General features: G+C 44.9%; 1 protein-coding gene across 9 annotated transcripts in view; it reads left to right on the top strand.

Moving 5' to 3' along the window:
* The window catches only part of LOC138753921 (calcium-activated potassium channel subunit alpha-1-like), a 103,707-nt gene that overhangs the window by 3,260 nt on the left and 78,740 nt on the right, over window positions 1-21,707 (top strand). For 6 of the 9 annotated variants that reach the window (XM_069917476.1, XM_069917475.1, XM_069917474.1 and 3 more), the window contains exons 1-3: window positions 6,460-6,753; window positions 15,037-15,144; window positions 16,001-16,120. In XM_069917476.1, the coding sequence (XP_069773577.1) occupies window positions 6,463-6,753; window positions 15,037-15,144; window positions 16,001-16,120 (519 nt within the window). In that variant the 5' untranslated portion in view covers window positions 6,460-6,462. Of the gene's footprint in view, window positions 1-6,459; window positions 6,754-15,036; window positions 15,145-16,000; window positions 16,121-18,633; window positions 18,654-18,676; window positions 18,712-21,707 lie in introns of those variants that run through there. The other 3 variants (XM_069917477.1, XM_069917479.1, XM_069917480.1) reach the window with 3 other exon arrangements.

Here is a 21,707-nt window from a genome sequence, read left to right as displayed (position 1 = left end):
CTGTATGCTGTCCCCAGCCGGTATGCTGTTCCCAGCCTATACCCTGTGCACAGCCAGTACGGTGTCACCAGCCTGTACCTTGTGGCCAGCTGGTACACTGTTCTCAGCCTGTATGCTATCCCCAGCCTGTACACTGTCCCCATCCTGAATGTTGCCAGCTTGTATACCCTGTTCCCAGCCAGTATGCTGTCCTCAGCCTGTACCCTGTCCCCAGTCTGAATATGGTCTCAAACCTGTACGCTGTGCCCAGCCTGTACCCTGTCCCCAGTCTGTATGCTGTCTTCAGCCTTAAACCTTTCCCCAGCCTGTACATTGTTTCCAGCCTGTACCCTGTACCCAGCCTGTACATTGTTCCCAGCCTGTACATTGTTCCCAGCCTGTACCCTGTCCCCAGCCTGTATGTTGTCACCAGCCTGTATGCTGTACCCCAGCCTGTATGCTGTTGCCAGCCTGTACACGGTCCCCAGCATGAACACTCCAGCTTGTATGTACTGTCACCAGCCTGTAAACTGTCCTCAGCCTGTACCCTGATCACAGCCTCTGTACTGTCTCCAGCCTGTACTTGTCCCCAGCCTGTACGCTGTCTCCAGTCTTAACCCTGTCCCCAGTCTCTACATTGTCCCTAGCCTGTACCCTGTCCCCAGCCTGTACACTGTTCTCAGCCTGTACGCTGTCCCCAGCCTGTACACAGTCCCCAGCCTTTACCTTGTTCCCAGCCTGTACACAGTCCTAAGTCTGTATGCTCCCCCCAGCATTTACTCTGTCCCAGTCCTGTATCCTGTTCCCAGCCTGTACACGGTCCCCAGCCTGTAAACTGTCCACAACATTTACCCTCTCCCCACCCTTTAACCTGTCCCCAGCCTTTATGCTGTTCCCAGCCAGTACACCAGGGGTGTCAAACTCAAATTCACAGAGGGCCAAAATTAAAAACTTGGACTAAGTCATAGGCCAAACTAAATATTTATTGAAAATTTTCAACAACATCTGCATGTTTTCTCTTCTTTCAACATATGTAATGTTAAACTTTTTCTTATTAAAATAAATGTTTAATAATAGTTTTGATTAAACGCTTTCCAGAAGAAGCATTAACAAATGAGAAATAAAATATTCAATAAATAATATTTCTCTATAGCCTTTAAGCTCCTTTTAAATGTATTTTTTTTCACAAGCCAACAAGTCAAAAAAATAACAACTTGCTTCAATGAAAATCCAATCTTTCAACTATGAACAGTCCAGTTAACCAAAGAAAATATGAATCCAAGCTTAGCTTGCTACACTGTGATTTACTCTGATGCACCCGGGTCTAAACCAGATACTTGGCATCTCTTCTTAGATGCAAGTTCATCAAACTCTGGGGTCAGAGTTTGCCTCCCACCTGTCTTGAAAGGTCCTGTTTTCTGTCTTTCGTTTGGCCATTTTTCGTCAGGGGTTTATTACATGTGAGTTAGGCGACAGGTCGCAGATGCTAATGAGAGTAAACAGAAGAGGTGGGGGCGATTAGCGGGCTGACGGGCCGGCGCCAACACATTTGCAAAGCATTCTGGGAGTTGTAGAATTAGCTGTGCATGCACTATACTGGCGCGGCGGCCAGTGGGCCAGCTCTAATACATATTTGATATGATCTTGCGGGCCAAATATAATTATATCATGGGCCAAATTTGGCCTGCGGGCCTGAGTTTGACATGTGTGCAGTACACGGTCCCCAGCCTTTACAATGTCCCCAGCCTGTACGGCATCCCCAGCCTGTATGCTGTTCCCAGACATTTCATGGTCCCCAGCCTGTAGTTTGTCCCCAGCCGGTACCCTGTCCCCAACCTGTACACTGTCCTGTTCCCAGCCTGTACTCAGTTCTCAGCCTATACACCGCCCACAGGCTGTACCCTACCTGCAGTGTGTACACCTTTCCCAGCCTGTACCCTGTTCCCAGCCTGAACACGGTCTCCCTTGTATACCCTGTCCCCAGCCTGTACCCTATCCCCAGCCTTTACCTTGTCTCCAGCCTATACACTATCCCCAGCCTATACACTGTCCCCAGCCTGTACACTGTCCCCAGCATGAACACGTCTCCAGCTTGTACGCGGTCCCCAGTGTGTACCCTGTCCCTAGCCTGTATGCTGTCTCCAGGCTGTACACTGTTCCCAGCCTGTATGCTATCCCCAGTCTGTACACTGTCCCCAGCCTCAACACGGCACCAGATTGTATACCCTGTCACCAGCCTGTATGCTGTCCTCACCTTGTACCCGGTCCCCTGCCTGAACACGGTCTCTAACCTGTACCCTGTCCCAACATGTATGCTATCCCCAGCCTGTACACTGAACCCCAGCCTGTATGATGTTCCCAGCCTATACCTTATGGCAAGCCGGTACACTGTTCCCAGCCTTTATGCTATTCCCAGCCTGTACACTGTCCCCATCCTGAATAAGTCGCCAGCTTGTATACCCTGTTCCCAGTCAGTATGCTGTCCTCAGCCTGCACCCTGTCCCCACCCTGAACATGGTCTCTAACATGTACGCAGTGCCCAGCCTGTACCCTGTCCCCAATATGAATGCTGTCTCCAGTCTTAAACCTGTCCCCAGCCTGTACATTGTCCCCAGCCTGTACCCTGTCCCCATACTGTACATTGTCCCCAGCCTTTATGCTGTCCCCAGCATGTATGGTGAACCCCAACCTGTATGCTGTTCCCCAGCCTGAACACGATCTCCAACTGTACGCTGTCCCCAGCCTGTACCCTGTCCCCAGACTGCACCCTGTCCCCAGCCTGTACCCTATCTCCAGCCTGTACCCTGTCCCCAGACTGCACCTTGTCCCCACCCTGTACCCTGTCCCCAGCCTGTACACTGTCCCCAGCCTGTACACTGTCCCCAGCCTGTACCCTGTCCCCAGCCTGTACACTGTCCCCAGCCTGTATCCTGTTCCCAGCCTGTACTCAGTTCTCAGCCTATACACTGCCCCCAGGCTGTACCCTGCCTGCAGTGTGTACACCTTTCCCAGCCTGTACCCTGTCCGCAGCCTGTACCCTGTCCACAGCCTGTACTCTGTCCGCAGCCTGTTCACTGTCCCCAGCCTGTTCCCTGTCCCCAGCCTGTACCCTGTCTTCAGCCTGAACTCTGTCCGCAGCCTGTACCCTGTTCCCAGCCTGTACTCTGTCCCCAGCCTGTACATTTCCCCCAGCTTGTACCCTGTTCCCAGCCTATACACTGTACCCAGCATGTACATTATCCCCAGCATGTACACTACTCCCACTGTCCCCAGCCTGTAGACTGTCCCCAGCCTGTACTATGTCCCCAGCCTGTACCCTGTCTGCAGCCTGAACTCTGTCCCCAGTCTGTAGACTGTCCCCAGCCTCTAGAAAACTAGAGGGACATGAGGTCGAAGATGAAAAAAATCTGCAGGCACTGGAATAAATAAATGAAAATACATAAAGGCTGGAAGAAACCAGCAGGCCTGGCAGCTTCTTGTGGAAGCAGTAGGGCAACGTTTCGGGGCAGGATCCTTTGTCTAGATGACGAAAGGAAGGAATGCTCAGAGATTTGGAGGGGAGGGGGAGGTTAGTGATTGGCCAGAGAGAGAGGATGGGGGGATTCCGTGATGGGCTGAAGAGAGAGAAGGGTTATGAGGTAGGGAAGGTTTAGATTTTTATCAATAGGTATATGTAGGTCAGCTGCACATTGTAGCCGAAGGGCCTGCACTGGTCTGTAGTGCTCCATGTTCATTTCCACTGTGTTCTGTGGTTACTTTTGGCTAGAAGAAAGAGATCTCAGACAGGGTGCTTGGTTAGGATGGGAGAGGGAGGGTAAGGTATCCGAGATGGGTGTGTGTGTGCGTGTGTGTGTGAGCGCGGTTGTGTGAGCATGCGTGTGTGTGAGTGTGCATATGTGTGTGCATGTGTATGTTTGTGCGTGTGTGCACACATGTGTGTATGAATGTGTGTGGGCATTAGTGTGTGTGCACATATGTGTGTGTGTGTGCACATGCATGTGGGTGTGCGCGTGCATGTGTGTGCGTGTGCGTACACGTGTGTGTGCATGAGTGCATGTGTGTGTGCGTGTGGACATGAGTGTGTTTGTGCTTCTGTGTACATGTGTGTTAGTGGGTGTGTGCATGTGTGTGTGCACACATGTGAATGTGTGAGTGTGTGTGCACTTGTGTGTGCATGTGTGCACGTGCATGTATGTGTGTGTGCATGCGCATGTGTGCATGTGTGCACATGTGTCTTAGTGGGTGTGTGCACATGTGTGTATGTGCATGTGTATGTTAGTGTGTGTGTGTGAGAGATTTAGTGTGTGTGAGTGTTAGTATGTGTATTAGTGTGTGTGAGTTTGAGAGTGAATGAGTGTTGGTGTGTGTGTGAGTGTGTGTGTGTGAATGAGTGTGAGTGTGTAATAGTGTGTGAGTGAATGTGTGGGAGTGTGTGCATGAGTGTGAGTGAGTGTGAGTGTGTGTGTGACTGTTGGTGTGAGTGTGTTTGTGTGAGTGTGTGTGAGTGTGGGTGAGTGTGAGATTGTATTAGTGTGTAAGTTAGTGTGAGTGTGTGTGAGCTTGTGAGAGTGTGAATATGAGCATTTGTGTAAGTTTGAGTGTCTGTGTGAGTGCATGTCAGTGTGTGTGTGAGTGTTAGTATGTGTATTAGTGTGTGTGAGTTTGAGAGTGAATGAGTGTTGGTGTGTGTGTGAGTGTGTGTGTGTGAATGAGTGTGAGTGTGTATAAGTGTGTGAGTGAATGTGTGGGAGTGTGTGCATGAGTGTGAGTGTGTGTGTGACTGTTGGTGTGAGTGTGTTTGTGTGAGTGTGTGTGAGTGTGGGTGAGTGTGAGATTGTGTTAGTGTGTAAGTTAGTGTGAGTGTGTATGAGCTTGTGAGAGTGTGAATATGAGCATTTGTGTAAGTTTGAGTGTCTGTGTGAGTGCATGTCAGTGTGTGTGTGAGTGTGTGTGTGTATAAGTGTGTAAGTGAATGTGTGGGAGTGTGAGTGTGTGCATGAGTGTGAGTGTGCGTGTGAGTGAGTGTGAGTGTGTGTGAGTGTTGGTGTGTGTATGTGTGAGTGTGGGTGAGTGTGAGATTGTGTTAGTATGTGTGTGAGTTAGTGCATGTGTTGGTGTGTGAGTGTGTGTGTGTGTGTGTGTGTGTGTGTGTGTGTGTGTGTAACTAGTGGTGATATGATTGATGTATGATGAAGCCTGTGTTGTAAAAGTAAAAATAAGATGCTGGGGAAACTCAGCAGGTCCTTTATGTAACAAAGAGCTTGAGCCCTTCATCAAGGAATGAGCCAAATGTCGGCAGGCGCCTGATCAAAATGGGGAGGGGAAGGGCATTGGCCCACAGACAGGAGGCAGTAGATGGATGAGGGAGGGAGGGCACAGCAGCAAACAGGGGGAAGGGGGGTGGCCCTGTGCATGGAGAAGGAATGGGGTGGAGAGCTGGAGGAAAGAAGACAGAGGGATGGGGGAGAGAGGGAGAATGGGAAGTGGGCCAGCAGAAACCGGAGGTTGATGTTAATGCCGTCCAGTTGGAGAGGGCCCAGATGGAAATTAGGTGTTGCTCCTCCGATGTACGGGTGACCTTGGTTTGACAGTGCACGAGGTCATGAACAGACATGTCGGCTCTGAAGTGGGGAGTAGAATCGAAATGGTTGGCCATTGGGAGATCCCTTTCATTGATGTGGACAAAGTGAAGGTGCTCAGTGCTGTTTGGCCTGCAGACCCTCCTGCATTTACTTCAGCCACAGTGTCTGCAGACCCTTGTATTTTACTGAAGCATGTACTAATCTGCTTTAATGCCGAGGAAGGTAGTTAGAGAGAGGTGGTGATGTGGGCAGGCTACTTATATGTAATTTGGAACAGTGAAGGAGGAATGATGAATGGTGCGGTTGGTGTAGCAGTTAGCGCCACGCTGTTACAGTGCCATCGATTGGGACCGCAGTCTGAATCCCGCACTGTCTGTAAGAAGTTTGTACATTCTCCCCATGAAAGTCTCAGATGGTGAGTGTGAGCAGTTCCTTTGGTCGTTCAGCGTTCTCACTGCCCGTGGGAAGAAGCTGTTCCTCAGCCTGGTGGTGCTGGCTCTGGTCCTCTTGGATTTCTTCCCTGACGGGAGCAGCTGAAAGATGCTGTGTGCGGGGTGGAAGGGGTCCTCAATGATTTTGTGCACCCTCTTCAGACAACGATCCTGGTGAATCACGATGATGGAGAGAGGGAAACCCCAATGAGCCTCCCTGTCACTATTATGGTCCTGTGGAATGACTCCGATCCATTTCTCTGCAGCAACCACACCACATGGTGATGTAGCCGGTCAGGACGCTTGATAGAGCTCCTGTAGAAGGTTGACATAGTGGTGGCCATTGGCCTTGCCCGTGATGAAATCTTGACTCACAATGGGGGGTCCTGGAGAGGAGAATGACTCACAGTAGGGGGGGTCTGTGTTTGTGATGGAGTGTGACTCACAATAGGGGGGTCTTGAGGAGGAGAATGACTCACAATGAGACCAGTATTGCTCATAAAATGGGGAATTTAATTTTTGCTAAAATCAGGTCAAAATTGAATGGAGTAATTGATCCTCTCACCAAACGGATTATCGATTCTGGAGAGATATGGCAAGCAAGTAAAACCTGCCATGTAATACACCAGGACATGTGGTGGGGAGCCATTGGATCCTCGTTTACTGTGTTTGCTGGAGGTCTACTGCTGATACTGCTGTCCAGAGGCATACGGATCTTCTATGTGGAACTGTCCAAAATATTCCGTGGACAGAGCACCTGGGTAAACTGAGAGATTTGTAGAATCGAGGCTTCCTCTGCGGGACCATGTGTTGATTATATTAGATGTGAAGATAAAGGGAATGACAGCAAGAGCTTTAACTCTTTGGACTCCGTGACCCGGTTTTCTGGGACTGATTTTATACCCAACCTGTTCTGTAATTCAATACTGTAAAGGGTTACCATGGTCCCAGTCTGGAGAGTACATGATGAAAGGTTAAAAATAGCCAGAGTCCAAAGGGTTAAGTTTATTTATTTAAAAAAAATAGTAAGAAGGGTTCTTTTTAAATGTAGTCGCATGGAGAGCGAGCAAAGTCCTTACAAACAGCTCAGGGATTCGAACCTCGCTCCTGTTCGCTGGCACTGTAACAGCATTTTGCGAACTACCACACTAACTGTGCAGCCCTTCTTCATACATCCCTGCAAAGGGCACAATTTATATTGGGTTACAAAGGCCAATGAGTCCCAAGTAAGGGCAAGACAATAGCATGGGGTTCATTCAGGAGCCTGATAACTGCAGGAGAAAAAAAACTCTTTGAGTTGTTGGTGAGAACTTTCACGCTCTTGATGGGAGGAGGGATAAGGGAATGTGTTCAGGGTGTGATGGGTCCTTCAGTGTGTCGGCCACCGATCCCATACAGGGGGAGGTGTGGATGGACACTGTGGAGGGGAGGGAAGTCTGCATAATGTTCTGAGCTCCATTCACTACCTCTGTAGCTTCCACCAATCTTGAGTGGAGTGGCTCCCATCCCATGCCGTGATGCACCCAGCAAGTCTGCTTTCGAAGGAGCTCCTGTAGATGTCATTGAGGGATGGGACTCATGTTGAACCTCCTTCATCTTTGAGAAAGTAGAGGCATCAGTGCTTCCTTGATGGCTGTGTCAATGTGCTTGTCCCAGGTCAAATCCTTGGCGACATTTGTTCATGCTCTTTCAACTTCAGTGTCGTTAATGTGGTCAGGGGAATGATCTCTGCCCCATCTCCTGAAGTCAGTGATTATCTCAGAATCAGGATTTAAAAATTAAAAATAGATGGATCTTAATGGTGTCTTAAAATTATATAATTTTTCCAGAATTAACTTAATTTCACCCCAGAATGGTTGTACATGCACACAAGACCAAACAGTATGTAAAAATGTTCCAGTACATACACCACATCTAAAACAAAAATCTGAATTACTAAAACCATATTTTTTCAATTTCTCTGGGGTTAAATACAACTGATGTAGAAAGTTATAATTAACCATTCCATACCACACATTCATCAATTTAGTAACACTATCATGACACGTATCTGCCCAGTAGTCTTCAGGAAAAACAAAAGCTAAATCATTTTCCCATTTAAGTTTAGATTTCTCCCATTCTGGCTTATCCATATTGTCTTGTAATACTTGGTACATAACAAAAATATAACCCCTTTATGGCATAGAAGAAACCAAAGACTCGAATTCCGTCTATACAGGTAAAATCATCTCTCTACCATACATATTTTTCACCAAAGATAGAAGTTGATAATAAACAAATAAAGAATTTTCAGCAATATCAAAAAGCTCTTTCAATTGATTAAAAGAAAGAAACTGTCCTTCTACAAAACAATCCTGTAATGTTTTTTATACCCTTAGAATCCCAACTCTTTAAATGACTATTAAACATTGAAAAAGAAATAAGCTGATTATTATATAATGGAGTTAAAATTGACAATTTACCTTTTGATCCAAAAATCTTATTTTTTTAATCCATAGTTTTAATAGATGTTTTAATATCAGCATATTATATTCTCTCAACAAATTTACACTCCATCAAAATATAAATTGATACACCTCGACTTCAGAAATATAAGCCATCTCAACTTTAGCCCAACTCAGGGGATGGTCCAAATCCATCAGTCTACTAATAAATTTCAACTGGGCTGCTTCAAAATAATTTTGAAAATGAGGTAATTGAAGCCCACCTAACACATACTTCCACGTAAGTTTATATAATGCTACCCGTGGTAGATTAGCTTTCCATAAAAATTCTCTCGTAACTTTATTTAAATCCTGAAAGAGACTCTTTTAAAGAGAACATGGTATTGATTGAAATAAATATTGAATTTGAGGAAAAATATTCATCTTAATGCAGTTAACTTGACCAATTAAAATTAATGGAAGATCTTTCCACTTAATTAAATCTGCTTTAATCTTTTTTAATAATGGAACATCATTGAACTTGTATAAAGATTGATACTCAGTATTTACAATTAATCCTAAATATTTAATTTTATCAGACCATTTCAGTTTTATAATATTTTTATACTCTGAATAAACTCCTTCTCCAACTGGCAAAATTTCACTTTTGTCCCAGTTAACTTTATATCCAGATAATGTAATAAACATTCCCGCAAATGTGGCAATGATTGTTCTGGGTTTGTTAAATATATCAAAACATCATCTGCAAATAAATTAATCTTATACTCTTCATCCATAACTCTCATCACTCTTATCTGTTAATTCTGCCTTATTGTTTGAGTTAATGGTTCAATAGCCAATGCAAACAGAGCTGGTGACAATGGACAACCTTGTCGAGTTGAATGTGTCAATTTAAACGATGATGAAACTTGACCATTTGTCATCACCCTAGCAGTTGAGTTTGTATATAAAGCTTTAACCTAACCAATAAAAAAAGGGCCAAATTTAAACTTCTCCAATACTTTAAATAAAACATCCCATTCGACCCTATCATAGGCTTTTACCACATCAAGATGGTTGGGCTGCTGTCGATATGCATTGATCAAACTAATAAATTGAAGAATATTATCTGAAGCATTTCTATTTTTAATAAAACCTATTTGATCAACATGTATCAATTTAGGTAAATACTTAGCAAATCGATTTACTAACACCTGCTACAATTTTATAATCAACATTCAATAAAGAAATAGATCGATACGAAGACACTTTCAATGGGTCTCTATCTTTTTTCGGGATTACAGTAATTAAAGCACTAAAGCAAGATTCTGATAACATGCTGTTCAGTCACTTGGTGGATATTTGGAGAAGGGTTCATCCTTCAGTCACCTCCTCAAACACTGAAGATAAATCTTCATAAAAAGTTTTATAAAATTCCACTGAAAACCCATCATCACTTGGTGACTTCCCATTGGGCATTTCCAACATAGCCACCTTAATCTCTAATTCTGTAAATGGAGCTTCCAGATCCATAACATCCTGCTCTTCTTATGCTGATAATGTTAACTTAGATAAATAAGAATCAATAGAACCACTCTCCTGTTTCCCCTCAGAAGTATATAATTTTTTATAAAATGAATAAAACTGGTCATTAATATCCTGAGGTTAATAGGTAACCTTTAAATCCTTTTTTACAACATTAATAATCCGTGAAACCTGTTCCTTCTTTAACTGCCATGCAAGTATCTTATGTGCCCTCTCATCAACTCATAATAACGCTGCTTAGATCAATTAATTAAATATTCAAATTGATAAGTCTGCAATTTATTATAACACAATTTCAATTTAGTCAAAGCCACTTTTTAAAAAATCTTCTGTCACTTCTTTCTGAAATTCCTTCTCCAGTTCATCAATTTGCTTTTCTAATTCTAAACTTTCTGCCATATACTGCTTCTTAACTTTAGTGGTATAGCTAATAATCTGTCCTCTTAAATAAGCTTTTAACACATCCCATAGCACAAAATGACTTTTTAACTGAATTAGCATTTTCAGACAAAAAAAGTAATCTGTTCTTTAACAAAGATAACAAACTCTGTTTTTTTTTCAACAACATTGTATTAAATTTCCATCTATAAGATGAACATACCACTTTTGAACTTACATAAGAAAAAAATAATAGAGAATAATCTGATATAACCCTGCTTTTATATTTTGCCTGTAATACCCTTCCTTGTAAATGTGCTAATACTTAAAAAAATCTATTCTAGAAAATGAATCATGTCGAGATGAGTAAAAAGAAAAATCCTTCTCTGTGGGATTAACCCTTCTCCAAATATCCACCAAATTTAAATCCTTCATCAAGACCCCAATTTGTATCGCCATCTTTGATTTCTTTATACTTTTTGGGGATCTATCCAACAAAGGGTCAAAGAAACAATTAAAATCTCTCCCAACTAAAATATTTTTATTAGTTTGATTTAATAACATAAAAGCATCCAAAATGAAACACTCATTGTCCACATTAGATGCATAAACATTAAGCAAAGTCCAAAATTCAGTAAAAATTTTACAATTCACCTTTAAAACCCTTACAGCATTCCTTTCCATAGTTTGCAACTCAAAAGACAAATTCTTATGAATTAAAATTGCTACACCCCGTGCCTTAGAATTAAATGAAGAAAAAAACACATGCCCAACCCAATCTTTCTTAAATTTCAAATGTTCTTTATCAGTCAACTGTGTTTCTTGTAAAAAGGCAATATCAATTTTCATTTTCTTGATATAAGCCAAAACTCGCTTTCACTTAATCTGATTATTTAACCCCTGAACATTAAAAGTTGCAAATTTCAAATTAAACTTCCATACAAACTAACAATATAATCACTTACTACAAAATATCGCTCCCCTTCTAGTAAATAAAAACCACTCTCCCTCCCCTAAATATTTTTTAAAAGAAAGTATGTATGTATATATATATATATATATATATATATATATATATATAAAAAATTATTATTCCCGCCCCCCCAAAAAAACTACCCAAAGGTAGTAACGCCCTAAAAAACTGGGTGTGATAAACCCCACTAGTGGCAGATGACTATCAAAGATTTCAGTGCTATCCACCCCCTCAGCTAGAAATACATCATTCCTATTAATATAATTCAGTACTGTAAATATATTCAACCCAATGACTCCATTCCCAATGATTGTTCCAGATCTTCAATGTCAATAAGATTTTGTGTTAAAACCTCTTTCCTTCCATTCTGCCCATTTCCATTTCCATTTGCCCTCTTTTTAGGCGACGGTGGCAAAACTGTTCATGTCTTCGTAAATCCGGGAATGAATTAGCAAAAATTAATGCATCGTGATCATTCTCAAAAAAATTGAGATTGAAAGTTGCCATAAAAGACTTTTAACACAGCAGGATATTGAAAAGCAAATTTATAACCCTTTCGCCACAATACTTCTTTAGCCGAATTAAATTCCCGTCGTCTCCTAATAATTTCTTGACTCAAATCTGCATTAAAAAATACTCTGTTATTTTGAGATTGACTTTGTCGTGCCTTCTGTACCGCCAACTGTAATATAATTTCTCTGTCTTGATAGTTCAGGCACCAAACTACGACCGCTCGTGGTGGTTGCCCCGGAAACAGTTTATTTCGTAACGCTCTATGTGCCCTCTCCAATACTGAACCTTCCGAAAAAAACTCTTTGCCCAACATTTCGGGAATTCAACTCTTGAAAAATTTTATTGGATCAGACCCTTCAGTGTCTTCTGGGAGACCCACAATTTTCACATTGTTTCTCTGACATTGATTTTCCAATGAATCAATTTTTTTCAGTAAGTCTTTCTTCTGGATTCTCCAATCCACAAACAGATCTTCCACTTTCTCTATTTTTTCCTTGTTACGCTCAACTTGAATTTTACATTCAGAAAAAGCTGTTTCAATTAAAAAAATTTTCTTGCACTGTATCCACTGATTTAATACATTTATTGACATCCCTCTTAACTCTAGATATATCTTCAGACATATTAGATATTTTAAATGTCACATCCAAAATTCCTTAGGTCATTTGTTTAGACATATTGTCCATATGATAGGCAATCCCTTCCAAGACTGACAGACTCCATTCCAGATTCCAGTTCCACATTTTGAGGCCTACCTTCTCTAGACTCCACCTCCTGAACTGCTCTTTAAAGGTAAGTCTTCCTCTTCTTCCAACGTTTTTGGGCCCTTCCCGGTGTGGCTGCGGGTCTGCACACCCGATGGCGGCATCCCGACCACGTCGGGACGCTGCCCCTCGGGCCCCCCCACAGGTCACACGGTCCAGTAACTCACAGGCCCTTGAAGCACCGTGCGTGCCCGGCAAGGCCAGGGACTGCACGGAGGCAGCTTCCGACGCCATTCTGCACATCCCCAGCTCACCTGATGGCAGTCCGGACTCAAGGGCTCTTCTCTCAGCCAGGTCGCCCGCGCGTCCGACATCGCGAATTTGCAAATCAACTCCGGCCGAGTTCGTCATCATGCTGGTGCCATCTTGTGGAGACAAGGACGGCACCAGTGTAATACTCAGCCTGGCAGGAGTTCTCTGTGACTTGGAGGTTCCAAACGACAATTCCATGGCTTCAGCTGGACAGGTAGGCCTCAATTCTTCAGCACTTTTTAAAGGTAATTTCTTCTGTAATTGAGCTTTAGTATTTTTAACATTAGTCGCCATTATGACCCACTAATGTTCCCAAAAATAAAGATACAGCTTTAAATCACTTAAAAAACTGGCTGAGGAGGGGTGGGATCGCACGTCTGCCCTCTACACCATCTTGCCACGCCTCCTGTGCATGGTATTACTATGGCAACACTTTTTATTAAAAACAGGAGCAGGGATTGTCCATCTGGCCCGTCGAACCAGCTTCGCCGTTCAATACGATCACGGCTGATCTGGCTGTGGACTCAGCTCCACTTATCCGCACATTCCCCATACCAGTGGTTCTCTACCTTTTTCTTTCCACTCACGCACCACTTTAAGTAATCCCTATGCTCTGTGATTAGTAAGGGATTGCTTAAGGTGGTCTGTGGGTGGAAAGAAAAAGTTTGATACCCACTGTTTTAATCGTCGCTGATTGACTCGTTATGTGCACGGTTTCAGAACCCCAAAGGAAATGGGCCAAAGACAATTTCTCTCAAGCAAAATATTTCAGTAACAATTGGGTATAGAGCAATGGTTCTCAACCTTCCCTTCCCACCCACATCCCACCTTAAGCCAACCCTTACTAATCAGAGACCACCAATGGCACAGGGATTACTTGATGTGAGATGTGAGTTCTCAACCTTGAGAACCACTGCCAGTAAAAGAGAATGTGCTGAGCTATGTTGTGGACACAGGATACTTGAGAAAGGTCAGATTAGATAAAGTCACCGTGTACTTTGTTCACTAAGATCCTTCTGCAATTTTCCAATATAAGATTGCTTTTCCTAACAAGGTGAGAAACCGTAGATAATTCCATTGCATACTCTCTCTGCTCTCTCTTTGCTCAATTGCTTAACCAGGCCACAGCCAAACCACGAGCACCATGGTCGGCTCTGAACCTCAGAGGTGAAGGGGGAAGTCAGGAAGAACAATAGTTACATGGGGCTCAATAGTCAGGGGAACAGATAGGAGATTCTGCAGCTGCAAAAGAGTCTCCAGAATAAATTGTTGCCTCCCAGGTGCTTGGGCCAAGAATGTCTCAGAATGAATGCAGAATATTATTAAACTCTGGCGTTTGTATGGTCTCCCCATGTCTGCGTGGGTTTCCTCCATGTATTCCTCAGTTTCCTCCCACCCTTCAAAGTGTACCTGGGTGTAATTGGGCGGCACAGGCTCGTGGGCAGAAAGGGCCAGTTACTGTGCTGGATATCAGTTTTTTTTAAAAAAAAGAATCCTTCTGAAGTTTGAGGAAGGCAAGGGTTGGGGAGGTAGGGAGGGCTTTAACTCCTGTGAACCCTGTGAGCCCAGCTGAATTCCTCCAGCATTTCTGTGTGTTTCTACTACAATCACAGTGTCTGAAGACTTCATGTTTCACTCCACAGAAATAGTTCAGGTTAAGTTTCTTCTCATCTGACTGTACAAGAACAACCCAACGAAACAGCATTCTCTGGTCCTCGGTGCAAAACATGCAGACACACATACAGACAAACAATACATGATGTCAGTTAGTATTCATATATACAAATAAATAAATAAATATTGTGTAATTTAATATGAGGGTCTCGGATGGTGAGTGTGAGCAGTTCCTTTGGTCATTCATCGTTCTCTCTGCCCGTGGGAAGAAGCTGCTCCTCAGTCTGGTGGTGCTGACTCTGATACTCCTGGATCTCTTCCCCGACGGGAGCAGCTGAAAGATGAAGTGTGCAGGGTGGAAAGGGGTCCTCAATGATTTTGCATGCCCTCTTCAGACAATGATCTCGGTAGATCATGCTGATGGGAGCGGGGTGGGGGGGGGGTGTGGAGGGAGACTCCAGTGATCTGCTCTTATGGTCCTGCAGTTGCTTGCAAACAGATGTCAATGCTCAGTAACATTTTCCCCATCACACTGTGACCTGACCAATATCCACATTGAACTTAACCTTTCTTCCCCTCCAGTGGAAGAAGAACAAAACGGACACAAAGTCTCACAATGTTGTCATCACTGGCAAACACAAGATCAGCCATCTAGTCCTGGAGGATGCAAAGGACATCCTGACATTGCAGGTAGAGTTGAGAGCAAGCAAACCCCTTGCTCACAAGCAAAGTCTAGTGCTTCGAGTACTGTATACTCCGCAGGCCAGGTAGTAGCTGGGCACAAAGCAATAAACGTTTCAGGTCAGTGGACTTTCATCAGGATAAGAAGTGAAACAAATTGTAGAGAAAGCAGGGGAAGGGGAGAGGGTGGAGGTAATGTCCGAGGGCAGAGAGATTGAATCGCAGCTCTTGTGGGACCGAGTGAGACAGATGGAAGAGGTGTGAACAGCAAGGGACTCCAGTCCCTTGGGAAGATGCTGAAATAGAAAGAGAGGAGAGAGATCAAATGAACAGAGAAAGATAAATGGAGACATAGAAAGCGACCACGAGAACAGAAAAGAACAGGTAGAGAGAAAGAATATGGAGGTAAAGAAATACAAGGACAGAAAATGGGTAGAGAAGAAGTGAAAAAAGGGTGAGACAAGAGAGAAAGGTATAGAGAGAGGAAGGGAGAGCGGGATAGATAGGGGGATAGAGAGGGTGGGTGTGTCTATCTGTATGTGAGAGGAGAGAGAGAGGGTTAGAGAGGGAGAGAAAGAAGAGAGGACAGAGGGGTATATATATATATATATATATATATATGGGGAGAAGGCAGGTAGGTGGAGTTAGTTCATAAATTAGATCAGCCATGATCGTATTGAATGGTGGAGCAGGCTCGATGGGCCATTTTTGGCCTACTCCTGTTCCTACTTCCTATGTTCCTATGAGAGAGAGAGAGAGAGAGAAATGTCATAGACTGGGTGTGATCTGACCTATGGTGGGAGAGGGAGTTCAGGGGACCCATGTGTTGCCAATTTTTTTCTTCACTTCACAACATCTGTTTCAGGAGATTGAACAACTGAACGTCACAGAAACATCAAAGTTAAGGAAAGTCAGTCTGATGACCGAGGTCCAGGAATGGGCACAGAGAATGATATCGGCTCAGTCTTTGATTGGACGAGGCCTTGTAAGTAAAAAATTGGTGAGGAAGGGTGATACTGAAGGGCTTGCTGCCAGGAGACTCAGACTCTGGATAAAGGAGCAGATGAATAATTGGTAATCTACGGGCATTCTGTGATTGGCTGTGTGGTCAGTGACTGTCTACATGATCAGTGATTGGCTGCATGGTCAGTGATTGGCTGAATGGTCAATGTTTGGTTGTGTGGCCAGAGATTGGCTGCACAGTCAGTGAATGGCTGAATGGTCAATGATTGGCTGTGTGGTCAGTGATTGGTTGTGTGGTCAGTGATTAGCTGAATGGTCAGTAACTTGCTGTGTGGTCGGTGACTGGTTGCAGGTCAGTGATTGGCTGTGTGGTCTGTGATTGGCTGCACAGTAAGGGATTGGCTGAATGGTCAGTGATTGGCTGAATGGTCAGTGATTGGTTGTGTGGTCAGTGATTAGCTGAATGGTCAGTAACTTGCTGTGTGGTCGGTGACTGGTTGCAGGTCAGTGATTGGCTGTGTGGTCTGTGATTGGCTGCACAGTAAGGGATTGGCTGAATGGTCAGTGATTGGCTGCAGAGTTAGTGAATGTCTGCATGGTAATTGATTGGCTGTGTTGTCAGTGCTTCGCTGTGTGATCAGTAACTGCATGGTCAGTGCTTGGCGCATGGTTAGTGACTGTCTGCAAGGTCAATGACTGCATGATCTGTGATTGGCTTAATGGTCAGTGATTGGCTGTGTAATTAATGACTGGCTGAATGGTCAGTAACTGGCTGAATGGTCAGTGATTGGCTGCATGGTCAATGTTTGGCTGACGATCAATGATTTGGCTGCTGGGTGAGTAATTGGCTGCATGGTTAGTGGTTGGCTGTGTGGTCAGTGATTGTGGACGGTCGGTGAATTGCTGCCCTGCCAGTTTCAGGTTGAATGGTCAGTGACTGCATGGTCTATGATTGGTTGCACAGTAAGTGATTTGGCTCTATGGTCAGTAATTGGTTGAATGGTCAGTGCTTGGCTGTGTGGTCAGAGACTGTCTGCATGGTAAGTGACTGCAAGGTCAGTGACTGTCTGTGTGGTCAGTTATTGTGCACGGTTGGTGAATTGCTGCCCTGCCAGTGATTGGTTGAATGGTCAGTGACTGCATGATCTATGATTGGCTGTGTGGTCAGTAATTCGCTGCATGGTCAATGACTGACAGTGTGATCATTTATTGGCTGTGAGGTCATTGACTGCTGCATGGTTAATGACTGGGTGAATGGTCAGTGATTGGTTGTGTGGTCAATGTTTGGCTGTATGGTCAGTAACTGGCTGTGTGGTCTGTGATTGGCTGCACAGTAAATGATTGGCTGAATGGTCAGTGATTGGCTGAATGGTCAGTGATTGTCTTTTTGGTCAGTGATTGTCTGTGTGATCAGTGACTGGTTGCATGGTCAATGATTGGCTGGACAGTAAGTGATCATTTGAATGGTCAGTGATTGGTTGTGTGGTCAGTGATTGGTTGTGTGGTCAGTGATTAGCTGAATGGTCAGTGATTGGTTGAATGGTCAGTGATTGGTTGTGTGGTCAGTGAATAGCTGAATGGTCAGTAACTGGCTGTGTGGTCAGTGATGATCAGAATGGTCAGTGATTGTGTGGCCAGTGACTGGCTGCAGGTCAGTGATTGGCTGTGTGGTCTCTGATTGGCTGCACAGTAAGGGATTGGCTGAATGGTCAGTGATTGGCTCATGGTCAGTGACTGACTGTGTGATCATTGATTGGCTGTGAAGTCAGTGACTGCTCCACGGTTAGTGACTGGCTGAATGGTCATTGATTGGCTGCACAGTAAGTGACTGCACAGTCTGAGATTCGCTGCATGGTGAGTGATTTGGCTGTATGGTCAGGACTGGCTGAATGATCAGTGACTGGCTATGTGGTCAGTGACTGTTTACATGGTCAGTGATTGGCTGTGTGGTCAGTGACTCGTTGCATGGTCAATGATTGGCTGCACAGTAAGTGATTGACTGAAAGGTCAGTCTTTGGCAGGTCGGGAATTGCTGCCCTGCCAGTGACTGGTTGAATGGTCAGTGACTGCATGGTCTATGATTGGCTGTGTGGTCAGTGATTGGCTGCATGGTCAGTGACTGACTGTGTGATCATTTATTGGCTGCAAGGACATAGACTGTATGGTCAGTGATTGGCTGAATGGTCAGAAACTGATTGTGTGGCCAGTGATTGTCAAAATGATCAGTGATTGGCTGTGTGGTAAGTGACTGACTGCATGGTCAGTGATTGGATGTGTGGTTAGTGATTGAATGTGTGGTCAGTAACTGGGTGTATGGTCAATGATAGGCTGCACAGTAAGTGATTGGCTGAATGGTCAGCGATTAGCTGTCTGGACAGTGACTGTTGGAATAGTCAATAATTGGATGCATGGTCAGTGACTGTGTGGTCAGTGACTGGCTGAATGATCAGTGATTGGTTGAATGGTCAATGACTGCACAGTCTGTGATTGTCTGCACGATCAGCGATTGGCTTTGTGATCAGTGTCTGGCTGGACAGACAGTGACTGGCTGAATGGTCAGTAACTGGCTGAATGGTCAATGTTTGGCTGAATGATCAGTGATTTGGCTGTTGGGTGAGTGATTGGCTGCATCATTAGTGATTGGCCGTATGGTCAGTGACTGTCTGTGTGGTCAGTGATTGTGCATGGCCAGGAATTGCTGCCCTGCCAGTGACTGGTTGAATGGACAGTGACTGCATGGTCTATGATTGGCTGTGTGGTCAGTGATTGGCTGCATGGTTAGTGACTGACAGTGTGATCATTTATTGGCTGCAAGGACATTGACTGCTGCATGGTTAGTGACTGGCTGAATGGTCAGTGATTGGCTGCACAGTAAGTGACTGCACAGTCTGTGATTGGCTGCACGGTGAGTGATTTGGCTGTATGGTCAGTGATTGGCTGAATGGTCAGTGATTGTCTTTTTGGTCAGTGATTGTCTGTGTGATCAGTGACTAGTTGCATGGTCAATGATTGGCTGGACAGTAAGTGATCATTTGAATGGTCAGTGATTGGTTGTGTGGTCAGTGATTGGTTGTGTGGTCAGTGATTAGCTGAATGGTCAGTGACTGGCTGAATGGTCAGTGATTGGCTGCACAGTAAGTGACTGCACAGTCTGTGATTGGCTGCACGGTGAGTGATTTGGCTGTATGGTCAGTGATTGGTTGAATGGCCAGTGCTTGGCTGTATGGTCAGTAACTGGCTGTGTGGTCAGTGTTTGTCTGCATGGCCAGTGCTTGGCTGTATGGTCAGTGACTGTCTGTGTGGTCAGTTATTGTGCTGTGTGATCAGTGACTGGCTGTGTGGTCAGTGTTTGGCTGTGTGGTAAGTGACTGACTGCATAGTCAGTGATTGGCTGAATGGTCAGTGACTATCTGCATGGTCAGTGATTGGATGTGTGGTCAGTGATTGTGTGGTCAGTGATTGGCTGTGTGGTCAGTGACCGGCTGATGATCAGTAATTCATTGTGTGGTCAGTGACTAACTGCACAGTCAGTGATTGGCTGTGTGGTCAGTGATTGGCTGCAGGGACAGTAATTGGCTGCAGGGACAGTGATTGGCTGAATGGTCAGTGATTGGCTGAATGGTCAGTGATTGGCTGCATGGTCAGTGATTGGCTGAATGGTCAGTGATTGGCTGTATACTCAGTGACTGGTTGCATGGTCAGTGACTGCCTGCATACTATGTGATTGGCAGAAAGGTCAGTGCTTGGCTGTGTGGTCAGTGATTAGCTGCGCAGTAAGTGATTGGCTGAATGGTCAGTGACTGGCTGTATGGTCATTGATTGGTTGTGTGTTCAGTGATTGGCTGAATGGTCAATAACTGTCGGAATTGTCAGTGATTGTCTGAATGGTCAGTGATTGGCAGAATGGTCAGTGATTGAATGGTCAGTGATTGGCAGAATGGTCAGTGATTGGCTGTGTGGTCTCTGATTTGCTGCACAGTAAGGGGTTTGCTGAATGGTCAGTGATTGTCTGAATGGTCAGTGATTGGCAGAATGGTCAGTGATTGGCAGAATGGTCAGTGATTGGCTTTATGGTCAGTGATTGTCTGTATGGTCAGTGATTGGATGTGTGGTCAGTGACTGGTTGCATGATCAGTCATTGGCTGCAAAGTAAGTAATTGGCTGAATGGTCAGTGATTGGTTGTGTGGTCAATGTTTGGCTGAATGGTCAGCGATTGGCTGTGTGGTAAGTGACTGACTGCATGGTCAGTGAATGGTTGAACAGTTAGTGACTGCACAGTCTGTGATTGGCTGGATGGTCAGCGAGTGGCTTTGTGATCAGTGAGTGGCTGCATGGACAGTGACTGGCTGTGTGGTCAGTGATTGGCTGCATGGTCAGTGACTACAGGGTCAGTGATTGGCTGAACAGTCAATGATTGACTTTGTGGTCAGTGATTGGCTGTGCAGTCAGTGACTGGCTGATGGGTCAGGGATTGGCTGTGTGGACAGTGATTGGCTGTGTGGTCAGTGACTGTCTACATGGTCCGTGATTGGCTGAGTGATCACTGACTGGCTGTATTGTCAGTGATTGGCTATACGGTCAGTGACTGGTTGCATGGTCAGTGATGGGCTGTAAGATCATTGTTTGGCTGAATGGTCAGTGATTTGCTGCATGGTATGTGACTCTCTGCATGGTCAATGATTGGCTCAATGGTCAGTGATTGGCTGTGTGGTCAGTGATTGTTTTGGTATTCAGTGATTGGCTGCATCGTCAGTGATTGGCTGTGTGGTCAGTGACTGGCTGAATGGTCAGTAATTCATTGTGTGGTCAGTGATTGGCTGCACAGTCAGTGATTGGCTGCACAGCCAGTGATTGGCTGCACAGCCAGTGATTGGCTGCACAGCCAGTGATTGGCTGCACAGCCAGTGACTGGCTGCGGGACAGTGACTGGCTGTGTGGTCAGTGATTGGCTGCACAGTCAGTGATTGGCTGCAGGGACAGTGATTGGCTGAATGGTCAGTGATTGGCTGCACATTCAGTGATTGGCTGAATGGTCAGTAATTGGCTGCTTCGTCAGTGATTTGGCTGAATGGTCAGTGATTGTGTAGTCAGTGGTTGGATGTGTGGTCTGTGACTGGCTGCAAAGTCAGTGACTGGCTGAATGGTCTCCGATTATCTGCAAGGTCAGTGACTCTCTGCACAGTCAGTGAGTTTCTGAACAGTCAGTGAATGGCTCCACGATTAGTGATTTGGTGCATGGTCAGTGATTAGCTGTGTGATAAGGGATTGGCTGTACAGTCAGAGTCTTTCTGCATGTCTGCACAGTCAGTGATTGGCTGAATGGCCAGTGATTGTCTGTGTGATCAGTGACTGGCTGCAAGGTCAGTGATTGGCTGAATGGTCATTGATTGTCTGCATGATCAGTGATTGGCTGTGTAGTCAGTGACTGCACAGTCTGTGATTTGCTGAATGGTCAGTTATTGGCTGTGTGGTCAGTGATTGGCTGAATGGTCAGTGATTGGCTGTGAGGTCAGTGACTGGCTGCATGGTAAGTGATTGGCCAAATGGTCAGTGATTGGCTAATAGTCATTGGTTGGCTGTGTTGTCTGTGACTGGCTGCACAGTCAGT

Source organism: Narcine bancroftii, chromosome 2 (assembly GCF_036971445.1).
Source record: "Narcine bancroftii isolate sNarBan1 chromosome 2, sNarBan1.hap1, whole genome shotgun sequence".
In the NCBI taxonomy this organism is placed as follows: Eukaryota; Metazoa; Chordata; class Chondrichthyes; order Torpediniformes; family Narcinidae; genus Narcine; species Narcine bancroftii.
The sequence above is the reverse complement of the archived record's forward strand: the minus strand, read 5'-3'. Positions and strand labels throughout refer to the sequence as shown.